We start from the raw sequence: 26,573 nt of genomic DNA on the forward strand, positions 1-26,573 counted from the left end.
ATCTATAAGCTACAATATAGTCCAACAATTTATTTTAATGGTCATAATTTTTTTTTTTTTTTTGGCTTAGTAATCAGAAGTTTAATTTGGATCTGCATAATTATAATGTACATGAGTCTCCTCCCTTTGTTCGAATAGAAAATATTACCCCACAACAAAAGCATATAATGGAGGCTTTTTTTTTGGCTGAATTCGTGAAAAAAGAGCTTAACAACCATGCATTTGGGGTCCTTGGCTGGTGTAGGCAGAGTGTTGCAAGCTTAGGCTCAAGTTTTATAAGCTCGTATGGGTTGTCGTGTCGTTAAGCCTGATGAAGCCGCTGCGGTTCTCCACACAGAGGTTACGTTAGTTGGGGTCATCCTCCGTGATTCCATTAGCGAAGTTCAGGACGAAATGAAAAGGAAAAATAAAGGAAGAAAATGGATTAGTAATCGTTCCATATAAAAGCTCAGGGCTTCCGATTGCTGCCGTGGATGACGAGCAGAAAAAATATGGTCACAAAAAAATGAAGAAATATCTAAAGTTAGAAATATAATTTTTTTCATAAAAATAAAAATTTTATATTTCATCAGAATGAAAAATCTATATATCAGATATGAAAAAAAATCTAATTTCTACCAATAGTTTTTTTCCAAAAAATACGTGAACTTTTAGATAGAATTAGGAATGATGTTTTTCTTTACTAATATTTTACACAATTTTGTTCAAAATATAAATATTCAATCAAATATAAATCATCGTAAAAATATGTCATTTTTCAATGGTCAGCTAAATATGTAAAATTATTTTTCAGATATTAATTTTTTTAAAAAAATATTTTAGTAAAAAAAAATGCGCAAACCAATCGAGACCTTAAATATTTTTATTAAAATCACGGTCTGGTTAAACATGACTTCATTCTCTATATGCATGTTTGGGTGCGTTTGCATCCATCAAAAGTGATTTGAGTCCAAAATCAGAATTTTAAAACTTTAGCTACAATCTAAAAATAATTTTTAACTGTACAGAAGATCCTCCAAAATATGGTTAGATACGACGGCAAGCGAAATATCACGTTTATAGAAAATTATTAGTTTTCCAAAAAATAGTGCATTGCCCTTCAATGCCCCTCGCAAGTCCGATCGTTCTCGACTCCCTAGCGTCTCATCTCTTTTTTTATTTCTTTCCTTTCCACAAAAGAGACGAAGCCCCCTCGCCGTGGATTAAAGGTTGGAGCAATGGGTTTTTTCTTGCTTAAAGGTTACAATGTCCACTGCTTTAAAGGAGAGCAAACCCATCTATATTAGCATCAGCTGCAATCTGCCGGCCAGAAAACAGAACGACTTCCTTTGTGGAATCCTCTTATAGCTGTTCCACATTTCTTTCCTATACGAGCATAACTAAACGGAAGAATTTGTCTCCACCAGAAAAGACAGAAGAATTTGTCATTATAAAGATACTAAAATGATCAAAATTTCAGATAGGCAGGCTTGTGCTAGAAATCAGATCAAGATTCCCATAATCTATCAGCAAATATTTGTTGATGCTGTCCTTAAAGAGACATGTTGGGAAGTTGTTACAGAGATTGCTTAGGTTACCTGGATTTCTTTTTATGAAAAAGCTAGAGTGTGTTATTGTATAACAGTTTCATGAGTGGCCTCGATCCAGTGCAATTTTTTGTTTGGGTCCTAATATTAAACCCAGACCCAATTCAATAAAAAATCAGGTCGGGTCGGATCCATTGCTAAATTTCTAACCCAACGGATCATTAGGGTGAGGTCGGGTCCCTGTGTAATCCGGTCCTTGCCCAAAAAATTCAGGTCCGAGGCGGGTCCAGTTCGGATCTTCCTTTCTTCATCCCCTATTTCACCTCTCTTTCTTCTCAAGTTACTTTTCCTCTTAAAAGGTGCCTTCAGTCTCCTCCTCGATCCAAAAGGTACAATGGTTAGAATATCATATTCCAAAACTTCAATGTTGAGCTTTATGTTAACATACCAAGCTCATGTTTGCCTCCTTTATAATGCTGCAAAATATTGAAAAAGTGACAGCAGGAATATAACGAAATATTTCGACTCATTAATTTCTGTAAGAGGCAGCAACAACAAGAACAACAATTACTATATAGAAATCTAAGTAAATGTAGAATTTCATGCTTGCTAGCATTAGAGAGCTCTTTTTCTATTTTGTAGATACTAAGAGAGCTTTCAAAGAAGTTTTATCCTTTGGTTGCTAATTTGCTGATGATGTTCAAAGCTAGCAGGTTAATTAATAAAACTCATGCTAGTTAGCATCTTTTATAGGTACACAAAGATAGGTGGGTTGTGATGTATTTTTAAATTTTGAATCAACAAATTATGATTTCACAAATTTATATGTTTGGTTCTGCAGTCAAATCCAAAAGTTTTCTAATATAATGGCATTAGAGATTCCTATTCTTGTAGACCTTTCTCGTGTCTTATCCTCTTGTTAATTTTTATTCTAGATCTTTATCTATCTAATGGCGAGATGTCTCATATCAAGGGTTTTGAGTGATAGTACGACATCAGCGATACCAGTACTTGTAGTGCATTGGTACCACCAAGGCATTTTGAGTACCAATTCCTTGCTGCTAAAATAGACATGCACAAAAGAATATATAGCATCCAACAGTCTTAACCAACCAATTTAACTAGTTCACACTTTAACTTGGGTAGTTCAAATTTGAACGCATACAGTCAATCAACTTAGTGCTAACCCCCAAGGTTAAAAATCCAAAATTGCCCAAAATTCAAATAGATCGGGTCGGGTCTAAATTCATTAAACCCATACCCAACTCAAAAAATAGAACGGGTTTAATTTTAGAGCCTGACCTACCCACATGTCCTCCAAATAGGTCGGGTCGAGTCTAAGCAGGTCGGGTTGGGTCACGAGTCAACCCGACTCATTTGCAGCCTTAACCCCGAGCCAGTTAGAGACTTCTATCAAAATGTCTAATTGTGGCTATCAAAACCTTACAATACATCATCAACTAAAAACCTTCTTTCTTGGTTTCAACACATTCATAGCACAAGAACTATGCCTCCTAAGTAGTGAGGGAAGTACCATCGATCATTTTATGTAGTGATGGAATAATTGCCATGTAACAATTTAGAAAATGTTATCCACAAGTTTAAACAAGAACTCCACTCCCAGCTGAGGAGACGTGCAACCACTAGAATGATAATAAGGAATACTTATTTCCCTTGCTCTGAAGCTGTCCAATCTTCACCTTCACCATCCACATGCAACGTGCTGCAATATATTCACAGGCAATTCTATCAAAAATATATATATATTTTTTGAAAAAGTTGGAAAAAGCTTGCCAAAATTTATTAAGATCATGAATTATAGTAAAAGCAAGATTCAAATCTATATTACTGATGCCCAAGCCACCAATAACCATGCCACAGTGGCTTTACCAATTGGAGAGTTAGTACCCTCAACAAATTGGATGTTGGATAGCTAAGAACTGCATTTGACGCCATTAAATACTATACATGTTGATTGACCAAAAATTGAAGAAATTGATAATTTTAAGCAGACCTATAAGAGTGATTTGGCACTTGCCTCAGGGTTTAGACCTCTTTGCTCAGCAACTATAAATTGTGTTCTCAATTCCTATGTAGCATATCTCTAAAAATCTAAATTTGGGTAATTATAGTATGGCTGTCTCCCTCCCTAAATAACGAGTAAGGATGATGGTGATAACTCAGATTTTTCAAATATATATATATATAGAAAAAGACAACTCAGCAATTATTACTATGATTATTGAGAATCTTTCGATTGATTTTGGAACTGGGGCGTGTATTGAAACTACTGGCCATTTAGAATAAATAATTTTATCTGACCATGAAGTATTGCATCGAATCAACCTTGATAGAAAGAAAACACCATGATCCCTTGGGGAGTATATGCCTACTCCATCCACCAACTAAAGTCCCCACTTGAGCGTGCATGCATTATAGAAGATGAAAAAGGCAAGATTAAGTGGTCAATGCTTCGCGCTTTTAACCCCATTTTGATTGCTTCTGCGCTTGGTCTTGGCCAAAAGGCCTATTTTGATTGTTCAAATTCAATTAGCATTTTATTCGAACAATCTAGTCCAATGTCTAAAGGCAATGCCAATTTCTTGGGTCGATATGGATTTAAACTTGACTCACATTTTTGACTCTAAGTTGTGCTACTTTCATGTTCCATCTCTGTATCAGTTCGAGAAGAAATTACATCCTGCACCGTGTGCACCAACATAGCTTTAACCATGCCGACTAGCTCAGCTATGGGCTCCATTCATCATATGTTTGTCTAGGTGATCGATCCATAAGAATAAGCTGAGATAAAATGGCGCACGGCCACATGATGCACATAGTGTAGGATATAATTTTTTTGGTTCAAGCGTGCAGCCTCGAATCATTGGATGGTCCCTTTAAATCCTTGTTGGCCTCTCTCCATCCCAGGCCATGCTTTCCTACCCAGGAAGGTTACTTTGTCGGCTTGACACCGTCTCATGCTGAGGCTGAGAGAAAGACATGGCTCTCTCTAATTCCACAGTAACACAGAAACGCGCCCTCCTGCTTTCTTGGGGGATTCATTATGTTCTTAAGGGTCTTTTTCCTTTTGCCGTGACCCTCTTTGCCAAGTTTCTCTTTTAATATGTTAATTGCCGAAAGGAATGGACCGTCAGGGGATAATTTGGCTTGCAATGGTATCTCTTTTCCTTCTTAAGACTTTGGGCTGCTCCTCTCCATACCCCACTCTGATGCTAATGGAATAGCTATGAATACTCTTTGTCAAATTGACTTGATATAATTAACCATCGTAGTTTAGCTAGATATTTACCTGATGATAATGATTCTTCTCGATTTTAAGCGCAACTGAAACATTTTCATTCACATTAAGAGGTGCACAAGATACTTGCTGTATTTAGATGTCACTGCTTCTAACAAGACTAGCTAGGTGTAATTCTGAATGTTAAGAACTTGTGGCCCTTAAGCCAATGGGAATTAACAGCATTACTAGCTAGGCATAATTTAGATGTTATTGTTTCTAACAATTAGTGTGTAGCAAGTTCTAGCGAAAAGATGGATTCATCTTTCTTCATGCAAATCCACCATTGGATTGCGCAATGGTCACTTCAAAATCCATGCAAATGGATGAATAAAGGAGTTACGAGGGTTCAGGGATCTGTGCAGGAGGCTATCTAATGGTCAATGTCATAACTCAGATGTTCAATTATTGTTTTGGAAACAACCCGAACCCTACGTCTAGCATGTAGCAACCAACAAGCAATTCAGACCTTGATATGTTTTTAGTAGCTATATAATCCTATAATCTGGACAAATTCTCAACTAGTTGTAATTGATTACCTAGTTAAGCCGTGATTAACTTGTTGACAAAGCGCGATCTCTCTCTCTCTCTCTCACTAGCCTTGTATAGATTTTTGTTTGGGAGTTCATTAATGACATACATACATGCCCCACTGATGAAAGACTAATGCAGCAACAGTAATGCATCAAACTGGTTCCCAAATTTAAAGCATTTTAATGAGAAATCCCATGTAGAACTACAATTTTCTTTAGAATAAAACTCAAATCCTATTCAAAAGCAATTTGTTTATCATGAGTAAGATATATTTACGTCGATCCAATGGGACTTTAATATCTTGTTGCACACCTATATGACCTATGGGGCTAGGACATTGCCGTTGGGTGTATACAACCACCACAACGAGATTAGTTTGGGTTTGATCACGGATCCATTCAAACAATGCGGGCCCCATGATGGGGTCCAACCACGTGATAGGGTCGTGCCAACCACGTAATCCATGTCCCATCATAACCAAATGTCATCTCCAATATGATTGGACGGTTATGATTGCAACATTTCATTGAGCTCGTGCGGTCGACGCTTGCTAACTGTTTCAAATTGGCCCCTAGGATTGGCCAGCCTTACCTCAGGGGCAGGCAGACCATGGAATGTCCACACTTTCACAGTAACTGATCTACGTGGAGTATGAATTCTAATTAATTTTTTTTATAAATATTTTTCTAAATATCAAATTTTGCATAAATACCATCCTAAAATTAATATTTACATATATATCTTCCTAAAATACTTGTTTTTACTATTCTATCTCCTTTTCCATTCTTATTTTTGCATATATACTTGCGCCATCTAATATTGTTAAAAAATTAACGTTTTTAAATTAAAATGACTAAAATACTCTTAATAAGTAGATGTGAAAAAAGAAACATAAGATGATCATGATGGAGGACAAAAAAATAATTTCAAATTTTATTTTATATTTAATTATATAAAATATAGTTTTATATTTTGAACATTAAATGGTTACCCTTGCTCTCCTTCCTTACCATTAATGAGTAGCCCGCGCCTAAAAAATTGAACAGTTTAGAGCCAGCTTTGCTATCAACCCGAGCATGTCATCACATCAAATGGCACCATGGCATTGCAATTTAGGATGATTTTAGAATAAAATGGAGTTATTCTTTTTTTTGCCCATTTTTATGAAGAATAAAATAAAATTATCCATTTTTTACTTTTACAAAGACAATAATTATTTTTTTATAAAAAATAACTATTAAAATATATAATATAGTAAATATATCTTGAATGAGTACAGTTTATGGTCCGAAAAAGTTTTAAATAACTATTATAAATCTTAATTTTAACATAACAGATTGTTATCATAGTGGCTGTGTGAGGCTCAATAGTCCCACATCGAAAAGACTCGTTCCAGAGCCTGGGCATATGAGGCGGATGTCTCCTAATCCTGCAGACGCGTTTTGGGTGGAAAACAAAACCGGGGAGGGGTGAAAGATGCTTGCGTGAAGCCCCAGAACCGGACAATATCTGGCAGGGGAGCCCCGTGTTCCCCCCTCATGTGGCCCCCACGTGGGCACTAGGTGCCTCACGTGCCTCGCAGAGGCGGGGGCGTGATAGGCTGGACAGGTGTTAGCAAACCGAGAAGCCTCTAAATATGGTATATAAAATAATTTTTGGGTATTTCTTATCTGGATAATATTCAATTATGGAGATTTAGTGATGCCTTTGATACTTGTTTGATATTTTTTAAATTTTTTTTGCATAAATATCCTTATAAAAATTTAAATTTGTATGAATACCCTCTTAAAATATATATTTATTTTTGTACCCTCATAAAATACTGTTTTTGCACAAATGCCCTAATATAACGATTCTTCTAGCACCATTAATAAAAATCATATTTATTTTAATTAAAAATAAAATAAAATTTTGAAATTACTTTTTTGTTTTCCATCGCCATCGCTATATAATTTTTTTTTTTTTGCACGTCTACTCATTAAGAGTATTTTAGTCATTTTAATTTGAAATTATTAATTTTTAACAACATTGATGATGTGGGTACATATGCAAAAATAAGGATAAAAAAAAGTAGAATAGTAAAACAAATGTTTGACAAGGGTATGCATGCAAATATCAATTTTAGAAGGGTATTAATGCAAAATTTGATATTTGAAAGGCTATTTATGCAAAAAAAAAATCTTTTAAAGAATATGGGAGCATAGTGGGCAGGATATTTTTAATTTTCTCAGTATTTTTTAATTTTCAAGATACTATGATTTCTTGTAATGAGAGGAGAAATATGTAGACAAGAGTTTCGGTATGGACTATTAAAACACACGATAATATGATTTTTTTTTCAAAAAAAAAAGATTGCACTCTGATTTGTTTTTTTTTTTTGGGGAAACAAAAGCTAAAACCGCCCTCTCGCTATCCTCCCTGCCTTAGTCAATCTATTAGTGGACAGCCCTCTACTGGTGCTCCAAAGCCTCTACAGTGCTAGATTCGTTCCTAGATCTTTGATATAAACACCAAGGGACTTATTCAGTATGCTACCTGGCTACCTAAGTGCACTAAAATGTATCCAAAAGTCCAAGACGAAATTGAAGGTTGAACTCTTCGATTCCTAGTGAACTTTGATGGGATATATAGAGAAAGAAGGTGATGGTGACTATGATCGTTCATCATTCTAGCTTGCTTATTGTTTACTCTATCTTCACATTATTTTGGCAAACGATTTAATAACTAGTTTTCTGCTTCATTTTATTTTATTTTGTAAAAAAAGTCAAAGGGAGGGAAAATCCCAATCAAGAAAAGGAAGGAAAAACAGAGAATAAGAACCAGAGAGGGAATAAATAACTAGAGCAAGAAAGAAGGAAGAAGAGAAACCAACTGCCGATCAGAGTCAGAGAAGACAAAACAGAGAAAAGAGACTTCCAACATAGATTTGAGTCTTGAGAGCCTGACGAACTCTATCTATACCACTTCAAGATTTTGAGCAGCACAAGAAGCACCAGTCCTTGAAATATCCTGCTCCAGAATTAAGGACCAGATTAGAAGTAGAGTGTCTCGGCAAACGGGCTACGGACTGGATGGCTTCTTATATGGCTAGTCACTCCAAAAGTATCTTATAGGTTGGAGAGGAAGAGTTGCCTAGAGCGTTCTGCGACTTATTGTTTTCAAACCTTATTGGATGTATCCATACTCGTACTATATGAATCATTCGTTTTAGCCAAAAAAAAAATAGTGTCTCCTCATGAAGATTCATGAATTATTTTCCTTCCTCATACCAACAAAAGCTAGAACAAGCAAATCTCTAGAAGGTTTAATCCTTTTATCCCTACATTTGGTCCATAAAGAAGAATACTGCCTGGATGACCTTGATATAAGGAGAATGAAGAAATAGGCGTGAAGCAAATTTCGTAGCACCATTACAAAGTGCATAACAATGTGACAACCATTTTGGCCACTCCTCCCCTCTCTTGCCAGTTACTAGAGAGAATATATTAAGATGAGAAGGATGATGATCTTATGTCACGGACTTTTGATTGTCCTTCGTTATCTTCCTTGGAAATAAATGTAAAGATATGGTTATTAGCAGTCACAAGTAAATGTATTTTGCTGCAATGGCAAGATACATATAAAGGTGGTTTAGTTATTAGTTGGAGGCAAGATCCAATAACATCTTTACGTGCAAACATGGCTACGCATGAGAAAGGAAATGCTGAAAGAATCGGACAGATCCCATAAGTCACAAGACTGCTGCCTTACCAAGGATCATGCATGGCCATGTCAAATGTAAGATTCTGTCAGTTGATCATGAGTATAGTGATGCTCTAAACTCTTTAACTACTAAAGTGGAATTGGCTTTGAAACCTCTTGAAGCACTTCAGAGCTCTGAATAGTGGTATTGGCAAGCAATACATTATTTATGACTTGAATACTTTGGCTTGTTTGTGGCATATTCACATTCCACTTTTTTTTTTCTTTTGAAGATGATAAGCGAAAGGACAGATGCAAGTTCAGAAGAAGAGCTGCAGATGATGAATAAATTAGACAAACAGAAATGAGGTTCAATGGTCAAAATGAGGGGCAAGCAGTTGTTTTATAAGATATGAGATTTTGTATTCATCGCAATCTTAATCAGGTCATTTTCTATACAGATGCTAAGGAGTTGTCAGAGAGCTAGAATTACAGATGTGCAGCAAGGTACGCGGTACTGATTGTACGGACGTACCAGTGGACATTGGTACCGGTACGGTACCGAACCAAACCGAGCTGAACCGGTACCGTACCGATGGGGCTAAAAGCCAAAAAAAATTTGGAGTCGGTACGGACGGGTCAGTATGAGTCGGTACCGGACCGGTACGCGCCGGTACTGGTCGGTACGGTTCGGTACCGGTCGGTACGGTTCGGTACCGGTCGGTACGGTTCGGTACCGGTCGGTACGGTTCGGTACCGAAAATGTAGCTGTACCGTACTGGTAGGGTCCGGTACCGATATGTACCGGTCGGTACCGACCTGTACCGACCGATACGGCAGACCATGATGTGCAGTTTAACAAAATCTTGAACATATCATCTCAAGATGTAGGGAACTCAAAATCTTGAGTTAGGATGACTTCTTTGTTCCATACACTAGAATTGAGAAGAACAGACCAACAGATGGTTAGCGAAGTTGGCTTGCAGAAATCGACACTATAACAAATGGAGTCCATCCTGTTTGTGAGAATTATTGCTATAGATGCATTGGCGTGGCCTCAGCATTTGATCGACCTATTGTTGCTTTGGTTCATTTTCTTCCAAAAAAAATAAAAAAGAAAGAAACAATGACAAAGTTTGCTGTCAATGCTTGTCGAGCATATATAACTATGATGTCTTGGTGCAATGTAGGCCATTATCTAAGCTTGGTTTAAAATGTTATTTAGCATGAGGATTTGGAAGCCGCGTGTTGTGAATAATAGGTCATGCCGCATTTGTAGTCAAAATGATGCTAACCTTTGTTGACTATTATGTTATTGGAATAATATATTTGGGATTTCATTCTCAATGCTTTCAAGAAAGCATTTTGCTACTGTGAAGTCATTGTTGTTGTTCGCCACAATTGTCTCCAAGTTGATCACCAAGGATAAATTGTTTTTATGGTGTTCACACTAAAGTGCTTGAGTCGCGACATGCCACATATTATTTTTAATCTATTTAATATCTATACATGATAGGAATCATAATGGAGAAATATTGGACGGCACCTTAATTTATTCACCAAGAAAAACCTCTCTATAGATTAGACTAATGATGCAAACATCTGAATGCAAAGCTCTAGGCATTGAGCTCCTCTCAGGTTTGTCAAAGTTCTGCACCATAAAGACAGGCTATTAGTTTCCCTCAACTCTCCCACGCATCCAAGATTCATCACACTAAATCTATGATGACACTTGGTACATAGATACCAAACCTAGCGGCAATGCTCGTTTTCACATCCTCCTGAATCTAGGTGTAGTTTTTCAGAAACCCAAAGAAAAAATTTGAAATCTTCTGAAAGGGTGTTTTTCTTTTGAATCATTTGCATGCATGGTGGAAATGTTGCGAATTATCGCCACCTTGTGGCATCAATTCGAATCGAGAAGAGAAATTAAATAATGGAAGCTTCCGTTGTTATTGTTATTGAGTTTAAGATATAAGAGATGAAATCAACATCTATAGTTGTTGTTTACTAGATATTTGAACATTCATAAGAGAGGAGGCGAAAGGTCGTCTTAGTATATAAACTAGTGAAATAAACGCAAATCTAACAAATCTGATTATTCTACTTTCAAATTATATGAAATGGAAGATTTTTTCCCTGAATATCTTAATGTTAATAGGAACAACTCCACCCCCTTTCTTTTCCAAATAATGCTTAAGTAACTCAAGTAAGTCACCCAAAAATCATTCAGCTAGTGTGGTGTATTGTCAAAGTATGGTCAATCCTTTGAATTGGCATCATGAAGTGTGCCATTAAATGAAGTCAAGTGATTGGTGCAAACCACCAGAGTGACTTTTCTGGGTTACCATAGCATTTCTCTTCTTTTTTTTTTTTTGCCCTTGAGAGAGAGAGAGAGAGAGAGAGAGAGAGAGAGGGAGAGAAGTCCACTTAAAGGATCTAATCAATTAGAACATAATGGCCTCATTCTTTGAATCTTCTTGAAGTCTTTTTAACTGTTGGAAGTGGAGGGCACATTGCAGTTTTTATCGTTTGCACATGAAAGTCACTCCAACCTTGGTGAGGCCATCCCTAGTTTCAGGGAAGTATTGGATTTACTTGAAACTTTTCATGTGAAACCAAATTTCCCTACTTGACTTGGGATAGCAAGATCCCCTGAAATCACGTTGCATGCTAACTTTTGCTTGCCTCAGACTTTTATATGCCATTATGTATTGTTTGAAAGAAGAAATGACTTGTTTTTGCTTTGCAGCCCTCTTTAATTTAATTGTAATGCATCATTTTCATAAAACAGACAACAATGTCAAGGTTGTCTTATGTCTCAAAAAAATTCTACATATTTACCTTCATGCAAAGGCTATGTTCTGGGATTGTAGCCTCATGCACTAGGCGATGTACCGAATGAGATATTCATCAATACCTAGTTATTATTCTGAGAACATACATCATGTTATAGGTGGCATAATCTCTGTATTACTATATAGCTTGTATATGTGGTTATGAAATAAGTATTTTACACTTCTAACACTAGAGCAGTTTTCATGTGTCATCAGGGTCTTACTATATGAGGTTAGAGCTAGCCCTACATATGGAAATCAAAACATAGGGCAACTCGAGAAAAGTAGTACCCCTAATTGGAGCAGAGTGTGCCTTTTCATTGTAGTAGGAGAATTAGTTGTTCTCAATCTCATTGTATCCTGGCTCTTCGAATAGATTCCTTAATTCTATGAATTGTGTGGCAACCCCTCCCATTTTAACAAAAATAATTGAATTCAAGTCAGAGTTGTCACAAGGATGTTGCTCCCTCAACTGAAATGAGATCAACTGCATGTATAGATGGTCTCCAAGGATGATGGCTGCAGAGATTGGTATGCAGATCTGTTAGGATATTATGATTACTTAAGCCTTTCGCACCATTGGCACATAGGCAAAGGTGCATGTATCAGTTAATCTAGTTCTCAACCACCTCTGTCGGAGGTTCGAGAATCTATGATAGGAAGGACATCTAAGGCTAAGGAAGAATTCAAGGAAGTCCATTACTTAGAAGTGGTGATCTCATCTCGTCCTAACTTCTTATATGTGTACATACTAAAGGATGCACTATTTCATGTGTAGCAAATGTGTCCCTCCATCATGATCAAAAGTTTAAACTAATGAAAGGACAGATACTTCATAAGACAAGTCGTGTTAAATTTTGAGTCATATAATTAATATGGAAAACAATATCTCTTATTCAAACCCTCTAATAAATATCTTGTTACAAAACTATGTGCTATTTCTATATTTCTTTTAGTTATGTATCTAAATCCTTAAAATGACATTAAAAACCATGTGTTTTGTCTCACTTTTTTTGTTGAAACAGCTGCTCTATAGAACCCTTGAATAAATATACCTACTCGCATCTACTATCAATATATCCTAAAGATAAGCCAATAATTCAGTGGAGACATTCCATAACTCAGGTCTACTGTGATCAACCACACAGGAAGGCAACCAATCAGCTGCTTGGTTAGCCTTTATGAAAGCCATGTCCTTCATAATTTAATTAATCATGAAGCCTAATAAAATGGATGAGTCGATATCCAAATTATCTATTGCATACATTGTAATAACCATAAGGAAATAAATAGTAAAATGAAGTATATATATATATAAGTTCCTACAATTTGGATCCATGGTGGATTTTTTAATAGGAAAATTTCAATAAAGCACCACTCATTTCATTGAAAAAATGGGAGAGATAAAAGTGGGATAAAAACAATAGAAAAGCTTTTTCTTAAGGACAATAAAAAAGCTTATCTCCACATATAAAATTTGTTGGAAAAATATCATGTTTGCTATTTTATAAAATAAAATAATTAGTATATGATACATTAAAACAAGAAAGTATAAATAAATAATAAGACAGAAAACCATCCTTAGTTGAAGACAAGCTATGGATAATGCTCTCTTCGTTAAGTTTGACATACAATAATGTTGATCATTTCCCTATCACCTTAGGTTTTAGCACAAATTGGTTAATTAACAGAGTATCAAAGCTCAAGCATGTTGGAGGTCATGAGCTTAAATTTAAGGATGACAATGAGATGGCTGTGAGTCGAGTAGGTCGTTACCTATATCTGCCTTGCAAGTAGAGATAGATGGTGTAGGATAGGTAAGGACAAGTAAAGTTGCAAAAATCATTCTATTGTTGCATACAAATTAAATAAATAAAAAAATATAAATCTCGATACTTCATATAACATGAAATAAAATAGGAGTTGAAGGAGTACAATATAATAAACCAAATTTTCAACAATAACAAAAATGAAGAATATAAATATTATTCTTTAAGAAGTGAAATGTCTTTTGAACTAAGAAAAACAATCAACTAAAAAAACAAACAACTAAGCATTTATTTTGTAGCATTTCACATGGTTAATCTTTCTTATGGTCGATCACAATACTTTCTTCTCTATTATCATTATAATCATCAAAAGATTTACATAATTGGGTTAGGTTCAGGACTGGCATTTCTAGTATCTATATATGCCCTCCATCCACTATGGATTTTAAAATAAGATCCATCCCTGCTGCCGACTCTAAATAGATTGGATAGAATCTACCCCATTAGGGTCGGATCGATTCAGGTATCCAATGGAGTAGAGTAAGTTACCATTCGTATTCAAATCCCTTCCAATTTAGTTGTCTATTTGATTATTTGTAATCATTTATCATTTCGATTCTAGTTGTTCTGACTTAGTTATCTCTCAAAGTGCATAGTTCGAGTTACATAGTGGGGGCATTAAGCCGGATATACATCATTAACCCCGATATACATCATTAACCCCTTCTTTGTTAAATTAAATTTTTTGAGTTTATTTGGTTAGCTAACACCCTTTGGAGTAGAATTTGTCCTGTCTTATATAAATAGTTAAGCGACCTAATTGCAAGATACAATATGCTGCTTCATAGTCATCTTGAGGCGAACTCTAAACAAGATAATTAAAAGTGAATGCAGATTAGTGTAAGTTCAAATTTTGAAGAGAATACGACAAAGTAAAACTCTAGAAATGAGGACCAATATATAAGGAATTCTCAAATATTCACACTCACTAGTTGGTCTCTTTTAGCATCCTAGAGACTACCCTATGGTCCTCTAATAGGTCTCAAAAAGATGTAAGCCAAGAAGTATGATACCTAAGAAGTGTCCCTCCATGCAACTCTTCTAATAAAGGAACACATCCTTTCACTAAGAGTGGTCTCAAGAAAAAAAAGATACATCTCTTGGAGCATAACTACCATATTCTCAAGAGATATATCTAAAACTTTGCAAAAAGTAAATAAAATGAAATATGAAAAATAAAATAAATATAGAATTTTGAATCACAATAATATTAAAATAAAAATCCAACAATCTCCTCTATGTTTCAAAATTTTAAAAAGCATGTAAAACAATTAAAATATATATTTGGGATGTAAATACTATGCAATGGATAAAGGTACTTTATGGTACTTAGTGTTATCATATCCAATTGCAAGTGTATAGTGAACAAAATCTTACCTAGGCTAATTGCTACAAATTTCACATGATACATATATAACATTGACTTTGTCCAATTCATTCAAATTAGCACATTGCGGCTTTGTGCTCGTATCTTGGATTCATAAGTGATTTAAAAATGTCCTAATTAAATATCATATAAGAGAATTCTTCAAGGATCTTATCCAACAAAAAAATTACCATGCACAATTGGCTAGAAACACATTCGGGATCAATGCCTTTCCTATTGTCATTGTGCTTAAAAAATACTTTTGCCAAAGTGAGGCTTTAGAGTAATATACTCCATATTATTTTGTGCTTCTCCAATCGCCCTCAAAAAACTTATTGTTACCCTTTAAACCTTCATTTAGTATCTCTAGTTAATAAGATTGGGTTATCACTATTAGGTGATCATCTTCAATCCCTCTTTTTCAATTACTTGCCATTTTACAAGATTGTAAGTTAATACTCTATTTTTTGTAATATTGACTTGTTTAATACATATATCACTTTCAACTAGAAAACTTAAGAATAAAGGCATTTCATAGCACACCACATCTAAAGTAATTATTAAATATCATCACAATCATGTGGAGATACAAAATAGGATGAGAAATATTAATTCATTCAAATAGATACAAAATCAAATAATTCATTGTAACAAGTTTATATTGTCTTTTTTTGTTGGATAAATATTAATTCATTCAAATAGATACAAAATTAAATAATTCATTGTAACAAATTTATATTGTCTTTTTTGGTTGGATAAAAAAGGAAAGAAGCGAGGAGCTTCCCCCCAAATTTATTAAAGAGATGAAAGTTACAAAGATTTACAAGGACTTACAATGATGTTAATTGGGAGAAAGAGGATTTACAAATTTCTCTTGTCATATATTTTAACAATAATGTAGTCATCTTTACTTGGTCATAATACCCCTATATATTTTTTGTCCAAATTATGGTTTATAATTACACTTTTAAAATGTATGAAAAAATTCTTTATGAAAGTCTACATTTTTTTTTCTTTTGAAGAGGAAGAAGAAGAAGAAACTCCAATTTTTCTCTTTTATCTCTCACTCAATGTCCTTAAATCAACCCAACTATTGAAGGTGAAATTTGAATCCTAGCATCTAGGATAAAGAAAAACAGACTTTGCTAGTATGCTAAGTTAGCACCTTTTTTTTTAAAGTAATTTGATAGATATCTAAATTATTGCATTGTAAACATGTTGGCCAATTATTCTAAAAATATAAGAAATTAAAAAAATCATTCCTTTGTGTAATTTTTAGCAACTTTGGCTAAGTCTATATGATTGTTGAAGCCAAGCCTCCACGTGGCCTAAAGACTTGTCCCCTTCTCCTCTTAAAACACAAAATACGTGTGTAAAATTCAAGGCTTGGGTTAAAAAAGAGTACTTATTTTTTCATATCATTTCTCGACATTCTTTGCCTATTTTAGATGCAATGATAGTCCTTAAAAACGTAATAATAGTGTTCGCATAGGTTTATATACCAACCTAAATTCAACTTGAAAGTTTTTGAGAACCTTGTTATCAAAAAATTAAAAAAAAAGAGAGAACCCAAATCAAACTTGGTAACTTGTCACGTTTGTAAATAAGGAAAACTATATTTAAGAGAAAAATGATATTTGAATCTTGTTAGCTGCATTTTATTGTGCAAATTAGGTAAGATCCTAGCTAGATGGTTAGATATCGATGGTAATTAGATTAGGTTCATATCAAATTTTTCATTATAGTTAACATTATATTGGAGAGATTGATATTTACTAGTATTAAGCTTTTGCCACTATACTATATATAAAGGAACCGGTCGAGGTCGTAAGATATTGCGACCACAACTAATTCATAAAAAATCACTAGGACATCCAAATAATCTAGCACTTCAATGGTTTCATCATATCCTACTATGTTTTTAAGATGCACTTAGTAAAATACATGATAATAGGTTCAATTAATGAGAAGTTGTGAAATCCGGATGGACCAAATCCATTCCTCCATCTAATTGTGTGCCACATACAGCAATTGCTATATGTATCGATCCAATCCATTTCGACATATAAAATCTTAGCATTTATTGGCACTGCCAATATAGCCTGGTATAGCCTAAGAAATCATTTGAAATAATATCAACACACCGGTCATGACTTCCTACCTTTCTTTGGCTGCATTAAAGGAATCATTATTTGGTTAGAAATAACATAAATGATGATTAAAGATGGTAGGTAATCTTGAACACATTATTGGTTGATATTTAGGTATCTCGATTCTCTTTTTTTGGAGAAAAGATCTTTTGATTCATTTATATTGTTGATTTTGCAATATATCTTGGTTCTTCTCAAAATCTTCTAGCCTCCTATTTTGGCTAAAATAAACCACGATAACACAAATGAAGCCTTGTGTGGAGCAATAACTTGATGTTTTCTAGTTCTAGACATAACTTTAATAAGGACAAGTTATATAAATTCAAATACTTCTTTCACGAGATAAAATTACTCGATTCCTCTTCCAACTAGTTTTATCGTGGTTAAAGTGGATTAAGTACCAAAAGGATGTATTTTTATGATTTTATTTGAAGGTTTCAAAAATACCCCTTTCATTGATACTATGCATGGATGCTGAAAAAGATTATTTGATTGAATAAAATTTATTATGTTGAAATAAGAGAACTAAGTTAGCGCTCCTCTTACTTCAGTTTTTAGACAACCTATCATGCACCTCAGGGGGCGAGAGAGAGAGAGAAAGAAGAAGAAACTTCATTCAAATGCATTCATATTTATTTGCTAACCTTTGGTGTATGCACTGCTAAGCAAGCTTACACCCTACCTCTTATTGCGTGCGTGCACAGTTTGTGCAGTTTAGGGTCCGTATTTGAAAAAAGAGACTATATTAGATAATAGAAAAATAAGTATACTAGATTTATACTTAGGTAGTAGAAAAATCTAAATATTTTCTTCCATTCAATATTTTGAAATAACGAAAAATAATAGAAAATAATGAAAAATTTATTATTATTTTTTCATGTTATTTACATCAATAACATAACCAATGGCCGAAAATATTATAACGGTTATAATATGGTTACTCAAAAAGAGATGTATTTTAAATTCCATTTCTATGACGGCAACAAAAGATTTGCACATTAAATTCCCGTTAATGGGGGCAATAGAATATTGCATCACCACCTATTTAAACCCCCCAAAACCCCCACCACCCCGCAGCCATCCGAAGCCATTAAAACATTGCTCTCTCTCCTCCAATTTCTCCAAGTCCAAACTCCACCATGTCCAAGAACATCACCCTCGTGTTCATAGCCCTCCTCCTCCTTGTGTCCCTCACGGAAGCAGCCAGGCCTGAACCAGTGGATCCTAAGCTAAACTCTCTTGAGGTACTCTATCATCCATTTTGTCTCCAGTACTTTGATTACTAGCCTTTGGTTGGATTTTTGGCAGTGGGAAGTATTTGAGTTTGCTTAAGTTGGAGTCTTGTCTTTGTGATTCTAACTTTGTAGGCTGTGGAGCAGGAGATCTCTGAGAAAGTTGAAGGATGTGAGGGGTTTAGCGAGGAGGAATGCTTGACCAAAAGGACTCTGATGGCCCACACTGACTACATCTACACCCAGAAGGGGAAGGGAAAGGGGAATGGAAACTAGGGGGCATCTGATTTTGGGTGTTAGCAGCTTGTGGGTTTTGTTGCTGCAGTGATGCTTTTCCTTTGTAACCCCACTCGTGGTCTCATGATAAATGATGCTTAATAATATTGATAAAACTTTATATAAGTAGCCTTTTTTTTGTTCTTCTGTTGTTCACGTTTTCTTGCTTGTGTTTCATGCATTTCTTGAGTTTGGATTCTTATTCTGCAAAGACGTTTGTTTATAAAAAAAACAATGAGTAGGAAAGGCTTTTGCCATCTATTAGTTCCACCTTTATATTGGGATTTCATTACTTCATGAATTTTTGAAGTTTTATTGGAGACAATGTCCCAAGAGTCCTCCTTTATAGGGCAAACCCTCAAGGGACAGGTAGCAATTAATTGAACCAACAGTTTTTAACTAAAATAAAAATTTCCTTTTTACATACATAAGTTTAATTTTGAATTGCTAATATTTAATTAAATGATAGTTAATCTAACTTTTATGTTGCTCTAGTAGGATCAGGTGCATGCAGGTGAGGACATAAGGAGGATATATATCTAGTGACATTCTGTGGGAGGAGGATGATTAAAAACAAAGACAGAGTTATACTTCTCCATCAAAATTAGATTGTTACATAATTCATTTTATAAGCTCCTTCCTCTTCCTCTTTCTTTGGAAAGATTGCACACATATTCTGTCCCATCTATTTCTTTATTTTCTCTTGAATCGTATGTTTATGACTGTGACAAAATTTTCTCATTCAATGAATGTTGTTTCATTCACCATACTGCTGAACTTGTTTTCTGCCGGCGCATGGAGGAGGAGGATTTGTTGAGAGTATCTATTATCTTGGTAGAAAACAATACCTAATTTCTTGAAAAAACAAAAGATCAATGCCATGATCTCTAATTGTTTGATCCAATATTTACCGGGGACGAGCCCTGACCTCCATGTATCCTCGAGGGATTGACCTTCTGCAGTGGTCCTTGCTAGTAGCTTGAGGTGATATATAACAAAGAACTCAACTAACATGGAAGAAGTTTTTTGGCACACGCAAGATCTACGTCTTTCTTTGCTTATGAAAACATCACCAACTTCATGCATGTTGCATCTCTTTTATGCATGCCTTGTCAACCATGTGAAGTCATGGCAGGTGATAGATGATGATCTCTTAAGGTCTAAGAGCTAAATAACTCCATTCAAACCGATCAAAACATGTATCCAAAGAAGAAATAAAAACAACCTAAACATGGTCATAAAGTAGGTGATTTTGAACTAAAATTTAAGGTTTTTTCTTCTTTTTTTTTTTTAAGCCAAGCAAAATAAGAAGTTGTATCATTGGATTTCAGTCAACAACATGGATCTAGGAAATTTAGACAACGAAAATTCCTTATTCTCCACTATCAATTACCAGCACTAAGTCAATTAACTTTAATATTTCCTTCTCAATATACATGTTTAAAGAAAAAACAGAAGAGATGGAAACCCAATTACATACCGGGGCGTAGATGGAACAAAACTAAAAGTCTCTTATGTTAATATGTGGGGTTAGGCACCCTCCTCAATACATATGTCAAAATACTTTGGAATCTCAATTCCCTATAGAGCAACTACATCTTCACATGCATGTCTACATAGGTAAAAGGTAATTTCAATAATATAAGAAAATATAAAATATATAAATAAATCTACCTCATCCTATCAACTTAAGCTTTTGGGATAAGAGGTGCTCACCTATTAAAGAAAAGTAGGGCCGACATTTGAGGGCGAGTGTAATAAATATAAAATATAGTTATGATGTTTCTTTTTTATTCTTTTATCCCCTACGGTGTTTGATTGGATGGGGAAAGAGGTCACCTTAACATGTTCTTGTGATAAATGGTCGCTTTCTAATATGGTTGTATGTTGTGGCAACTTTATTGGTTTTTTTTTCCCTTTTTGGTAGGATTACTATGAATTCTAGACTCAAAATGTTGAAAATTTTAAAGCTTGAAAGCTTATCATCTCATTTACCCAAAAAAAAAGCTTATCATCTCCTTTCAATTTCTTTGTTTAATGTTTTCAGTTTTGAACCTTAAAAGATATCGTATTGTGGTGTCCACCAAGTAAGGTTCGTATCATCATGTACTTTCTACGTTGTCATTCCCAATTGGATGATTCTATTGGCAACCGGCGATGCAATGTCGAGAAATTGTTGCACCATGCTGATTTTTATGGGCCTCATTTATCAAGCACGTATCTTGATGCATTATTGTAGAAACTAGCAGCTGCAATTGGCTATATGCATGGCTACAATGGTGCATGCAGTGTGCGCAATAATTTCTCCATAGAAAGTATATGGTGGATTCCTACCACCTCTTTATAAGGTTTCCATGAATGGATCTTTTTATTGGTTCCATTCGTATGGTGAGACCCTGAGATAATTGAACCATAAGCAATCATGAAGATGGAAATATTGGACTTGCACGTCATACGTTAACAAAATACATTCATAGCCCAATTATGCGATTTTAAGATGGTGGAAATTTTTTTTGTGAAATTTTTTCATACACCTTGTTGTTGTTGCGTCCATAAGATCGACTATATTTTGTTTAAGAATTCATGTGACTATATTTTGTTCTGTGCATCAACTACTAAAGTTAACAGGTGACTGCCAAGAGTGTGTGTTCGATATGGACGTGTTCAGGCAAATCATTGGCTCCAACTCTCCAGATGAAACATTATATGGTCATTGTTCTTGGGGGAACAAAAAAGGTTTTAGAAGAGAGGAAGACTGTCAACGGAACTATCGAGGACAAGTAATGAGAAATTGAAAGAGTTGATTTTGAGGGCAAAAAAGAAGCCGTTTGCTTCTCTAGTTAATCCCTACTTAGTAGTTTCCAAGTTATGAAGCAATTACAAATTACTAACCAAACAGCATATACCCATAGGCTTGCATTCTCAGAAAGAAAAAAAAAAAAAAAATCTATTCTCAAAAATATATCCTATGGATTTGATTCCATGCGGCCTTCGTTACAGAAGACTATGTATATGGTGCATGAGAGCCGAGCACTCAGCTTGGATGATGCCCCAGTTGCACAAGCACAGGGTGGCTAGAAGAGTTTCTTGAGAGCTATACACTAGTTGATTATTTCAAACGAAAATGATATTTCTTTAAAAGGAAAAAAAGATTTGAGAGCGATCGACATGCAAAAAATAACTTTTTATATTTAATTTACAAAAATTTATTTTGAATATTCGTGAATAGAAATTCATTATTTGCACCCTCTTTTTCAGGTCCTGAAGGATCTTACTGAGTGTTTCTTTACTAAAATCGGCCTGAGTGTTATGCTTTAAGAACCGAGTCCATTCCAAAGGCAATCTGCTTCTCGATTCAGATCTTTCTGTTTATGAAAGAATTTCTTCTTCATTTGGTAGATTTGTTGAGCCTCCTTCAATAGTTTTAATTTATAAGTTCCAAAATTAAATTTTGATATCTTCGTCGGCCTTATGTGTATCTCTTTATCCTTCTTGTTGCACTGTTCCTTTCCTTTTTTTTTTTCTTAAGAACATTGTTTGGGTGTCTCACTAGTATTTTCAGTGTTCCCAATTGCCCACAATGGAAGGCAATCTTTTTTGGAAGTAGCAAATAAATGATTGAAGTTAGCAACCACACGAGACTATGCTTTCCAATCCTTGCCTCAACGACCAAATATTGTCACAAAACCTTATTTCGTAGCCTAATCCGGATGCCAAGTCACCTTCAGTACTCCAACACTTGAAGGTCTCTTACTGCCCATCGACTCGACCTGGCAAGCATGTTTATCATTATATAATTTAGTAAAAACCAGCGAGTCCATCTAGATTTTAAAAAAGCTGTATATATTCTAAAGGTCTTTAAATTCCAAAGACTATCGGACGTTTAGAACATTTGATATGGTTTTATATCATTGTCAAAAGACATTTCAACTTCCACACAAATTGAAATAGGTTCTGGCTTTCGACGTCGATATGAAATCCGTATCAGCAACCAAATTGAACTATGTTTTGTCTTAAAGCTTCCCGACTAAAATTAAACAACCACTGGGAAAATTTCTTTAATAGATGATCAAATTTATCCGTTTGTCAGCAATGATGTGATGATAGGCTCAAAGGCAGCAACTCAAGATTAGTGTCATGCAGATAGGAATGGATCAATGGTGTGGTGGAGGTTTTAGGTGTCCACTTCATAGGCTTAATAGTTATCCAGATGAATCGAGGAGGCCAATGAATACAATTAAAACAATGGAAGGGTCAAGAGCTGAAGAGCATAAAATTCGTCTCGGCCGGCGATTTTGTTTGTTTTGATTGCAAGCGCTGCCAAGAGATTTTGACCTTTAACTCATGGGTGCAATCAATATAAGTTGACAATATACATGATTTTCTAGATAAGCACTATGTGGTTTGATTGTTTCTCAAGGCATAGACCAATTGGATTTGATGCCATGTCATTAGAGCAGTGTATGCTCTTGGCTCTTGCCGGCCAAATAATAATGTAAATGGTGTAAGATATGATGACAATAGAATTGACTTCTACACAAGCCCTAGAAGGTTGGATTACTTACACTTTTGATTGCTAGGTAAGGTAAGATTTATTTGCTCCAATGACATTAGATTGTATATAATCTAGTCAAGCCCTAGAAGGTTTGATTACTTCCACTTTTGATGGCTAGGTAAGGTAAGATTTATTTGCTCCAATGACATTAGATTGTATATAATCTAGTCAAGCCCTAGAAAGTTTGATTACTTCCACTTTTGATGGCTACGTAAGGTAAGATTTATTTGCTCCAATGACATTAGATTGTATATAATCTGGTCAACCAGCAAATGATGTAACATACTATTACATGCTCATTGAAACATGCTAGTTGTTTTTTGAGACTGGAAAATTGCTAGACACCATCTTTGCCTTGCAAGAGCTTTGATAACAATATTTTTCGAAGCTGACGTTCAAATTAGATAGATTGCTAGAAAGGAATGATTATGCCAAATGACTGAGTTATTGGGAAAAAAGGAAAGGGGTGTTTGCCACCGGTACTGGACGATCGTTTTTGATCAAAACTCTCCAGTTAAATCATATTTTGGTGAGAGTAGTATTACGATTGGTGATCGCAATCCTCATGTGAAAAATCTCAAAAGAAGAAAAAGAAAAAGAAAAAAAGGGAGAGAGTGATGGGAGTAACATTGCATATAACCAACACTCTGTAGCATTACTCAAAAACAGCTGTTTCCTGTTCAAGAAATTTCATCTTGGATTATTGAGTCTTAAAAGAAAATTATAATATCAATATCATCTAAATATTGAAATTTAATAGTTAGTATTCAGAAAATAAAATTTTGAATGTGCAGTGCAAATGACTGAGAAGAAAAGAGAGATATCGTGTACAAAGAAAAAAAAAATAAAAAGAAAGAAAAAAAAAAAGAGTTGCAGATAATGAGAGATGTCTTACGATTGGGCCTCTGAAGTTGGTGTTATATATTAAAATAAATTTTGCCATTTGAGAGCTTCCCTGATCAAACTAGTCCTTAAGCTTCAAATGGGCCCATCACTAACGTACCCATAACATTTGCCATTGCATTCATACAGGACCTTAAGCACCACATGCCCAACCTTGTTGCCCAGCACAATAGCTCTTCGTATTGCACCATTTTTTTTTTCAAAGACAGAAAGGGATGGAAGTAGCATGTCATTTTAAATGTTTCTTTCCTAGGTTTATCGAATAAGGTGGTTCCTTTACCTGAGCTTCTTAGTTTTAGGCAGTCATTAGCTTCGGAACCAGAGAATACAGGAGCAAGTTACTTGAGAATTGAGATAACAATAAGCTAGATTAAATTCTATTTGTCATGTTAATTGTCTATCTAGACAAGCATTATTATATCACAAACATGAGATTTGGGCTGAAAACTACCCTCAAGCTACCATAAAATGTAAAAAGATTGCATAAGATAACATGGCAAAGTGGTAGACTTCGATACTGTTCTTCTATACTAGAAAGATGCAAATCCATTTTTGCCTTCCTCTCCCTACTATTTGTGTATTTCCAGATAATTTATTAAGAATTTCATACTTCCTCCTATCTTGTTATCTATATGTGGGATGGGGCCATCATATAGATGGGCTAATTATCTCACTTTTGAGAGGGTCCTTGATGTCTGCGTCTTGTAGATGGGCTGCTATGATGTGCATTCTTGATTGGATCTCACTTAATTTGGGGTGATTCTTTGTTAATTTGGGCTTTGTTCCTTGTGACAGGCACCCTATAGCATTACTTGGAAATAGATATGGAAAGGAGAGCTTACGTAATCATGATACCTTAATTTGAGATCGCTAAAATTTTAAAAAATGATATTATAATTATCTTTGCAAGGAAATATCATAGCTTTATTATTTAGTGTTGCGGCGGGTAAGGATCATAACGAAACAAAAAGAGAAAAAAATAACAAAAATATACAATATATATATAGTTCAGTCTATTGATCTAGATCCACAAGCAAAGGCAATGCCGAAGTTCTATTATAGAAAATTGGAGATTACGGAGTACAATGTTTCCTCTCAAATCCTAGTTCCTGATGCATCCAATTTTCAGAACACTCAACTTTCATTTCTTTTAAGGTTGCAAGAGATAAATAATAGAGCAATTTGATTTGGACTCGAATTGCTACCCTAAAATGATTAGGTTGGTCCAACCCTATGATAACCACCTAAAGTAGGTGGATCTCCCATGCCCTGCACAAGAGGCAGGAGAGAAAGGAAAAAAAAATCCTTATTCAGTTCGCTAGGGAAAGCAGGAGTCCGTCCTCTTTCCCAATCCCAATAAAGGACTCTAGGTCATATTTTTCTTCTCTAAACCCTCTCTTTTGTATATAAAAGCAACCCCCTACCTTTTTTCTAGCATCCATCTTGGAGGATCCCTTAATTAGACTGGCGAATCAAGCTCTTCTAGGGCAGATTTCTTGGAGATTTTCGATTGATTCGGCCACGAGATCTCGCCAGAGTTGAGGAGAGCAATCGTCTTTGCAAGAAGATGTTGAATAGGGTACCCTACCCTTGAGTTCATAAATTGAGGAGTCTATCGGTGTTCCTGTATTTGAGTCTGAGACCAGCGGAGATAAGAAGTCTTGTATACAATCACCTACATGGATAACATGCATTTTGTTATATGTGCCTATGATTTTGGGATATGCATTGTTTGACATGTGATTGCTTATTGGTTTTTGACATATATATGTTACTATATGGATATCTATAAGAAATATCCATATCTTGGATAGCTTCGACACAAGACTTTTCTGCATTATTTAATTTCTCAGTACATATCTCTACAAACGATCGACTGTAGCATCCTTTGACTCTTACTAAGCAACTTCAAAATCAACTAGTTCTTTAATTACGATTTTTTTAAAACCTCATATAATATCCGCATAATTAAACTCTTTCTGCTTTAGATTTTCTTCTGGACCTAATTGATCCTCAAACTGATCAAACTTGCTATACTCTAAATTTTCAAAACATGAACCAGCATTTAACTGATCAAGTTTTTCCTTATTCAAATCTTTATCTTTAAACTAATTTTGATCTTATTCCAAATTTTTAGAGAAGCTTGAAACTAAATCTACTATTCAGACAACTTTTGTTTAAAATGTCTTACCTTATTTGAATTTGAATGAACGACTGTAAGAATATCCTATACTTTCCTTGGCTTTTATATATTCTGGATATGGAGATAATTTTCTCTATCAACTAAAATTTAAATAATCTACATTACCTTTCTAGATTTTAAATTCCACTTTCTTCTCGTAACCTCATCGTTGTGAGTATCTGTTGTTGGTAGGGGTGGAATCGG

The 26,573-nt window shown here is 34.9% G+C and overlaps 1 protein-coding gene across 2 annotated transcripts; it reads left to right on the forward strand.

The window, feature by feature from the left end:
- The first annotated feature begins 18,297 nt into the window (after positions 1 to 18,297).
- LOC103713684 (phytosulfokines-like) lies at positions 18,298 to 18,855 on the forward strand. Of its 2 annotated transcripts, none has more exons than XM_008800697.4 (2): positions 18,298 to 18,465; positions 18,589 to 18,855. In XM_008800697.4, the coding sequence occupies exons 1-2, from the start codon at positions 18,361 to 18,363 to the stop codon at positions 18,727 to 18,729; spliced, it is 246 nt and encodes an 81-aa protein (XP_008798919.1). In that variant the 5' UTR covers positions 18,298 to 18,360; the 3' UTR covers positions 18,730 to 18,855. The 2 variants fall into 2 exon arrangements, with proteins under 2 accessions (XP_008798919.1, XP_017699895.1); XM_017844406.3 differs by having other exon boundaries at positions 18,601 to 18,855.
- Positions 18,856 to 26,573: the final 7,718 nt, after the last annotated feature.

The sequence above is a fragment of the Phoenix dactylifera genome, chromosome 16 (assembly GCF_009389715.1).
Source record: "Phoenix dactylifera cultivar Barhee BC4 chromosome 16, palm_55x_up_171113_PBpolish2nd_filt_p, whole genome shotgun sequence".
NCBI lineage: Eukaryota > Viridiplantae > Streptophyta > Magnoliopsida > Arecales > Arecaceae > Phoenix > Phoenix dactylifera.

What these genes read in the sequence shown, in the direction of transcription:
- LOC103713684 (XM_008800697.4), top strand. Translation starts at nt 18,361, where the DNA reads ATGTCCAAGAACATCACCCTCGTGTTCATAGCCCTCCTCCTCCTTGTG. An exon ending in CTAAGCTAAACTCTCTTGAG is followed by an intron (nt 18,466 to 18,588) that starts GTACTCTATCAT and finishes CTAACTTTGTAG; the next exon opens with GCTGTGGAGCAGGAGATCTC.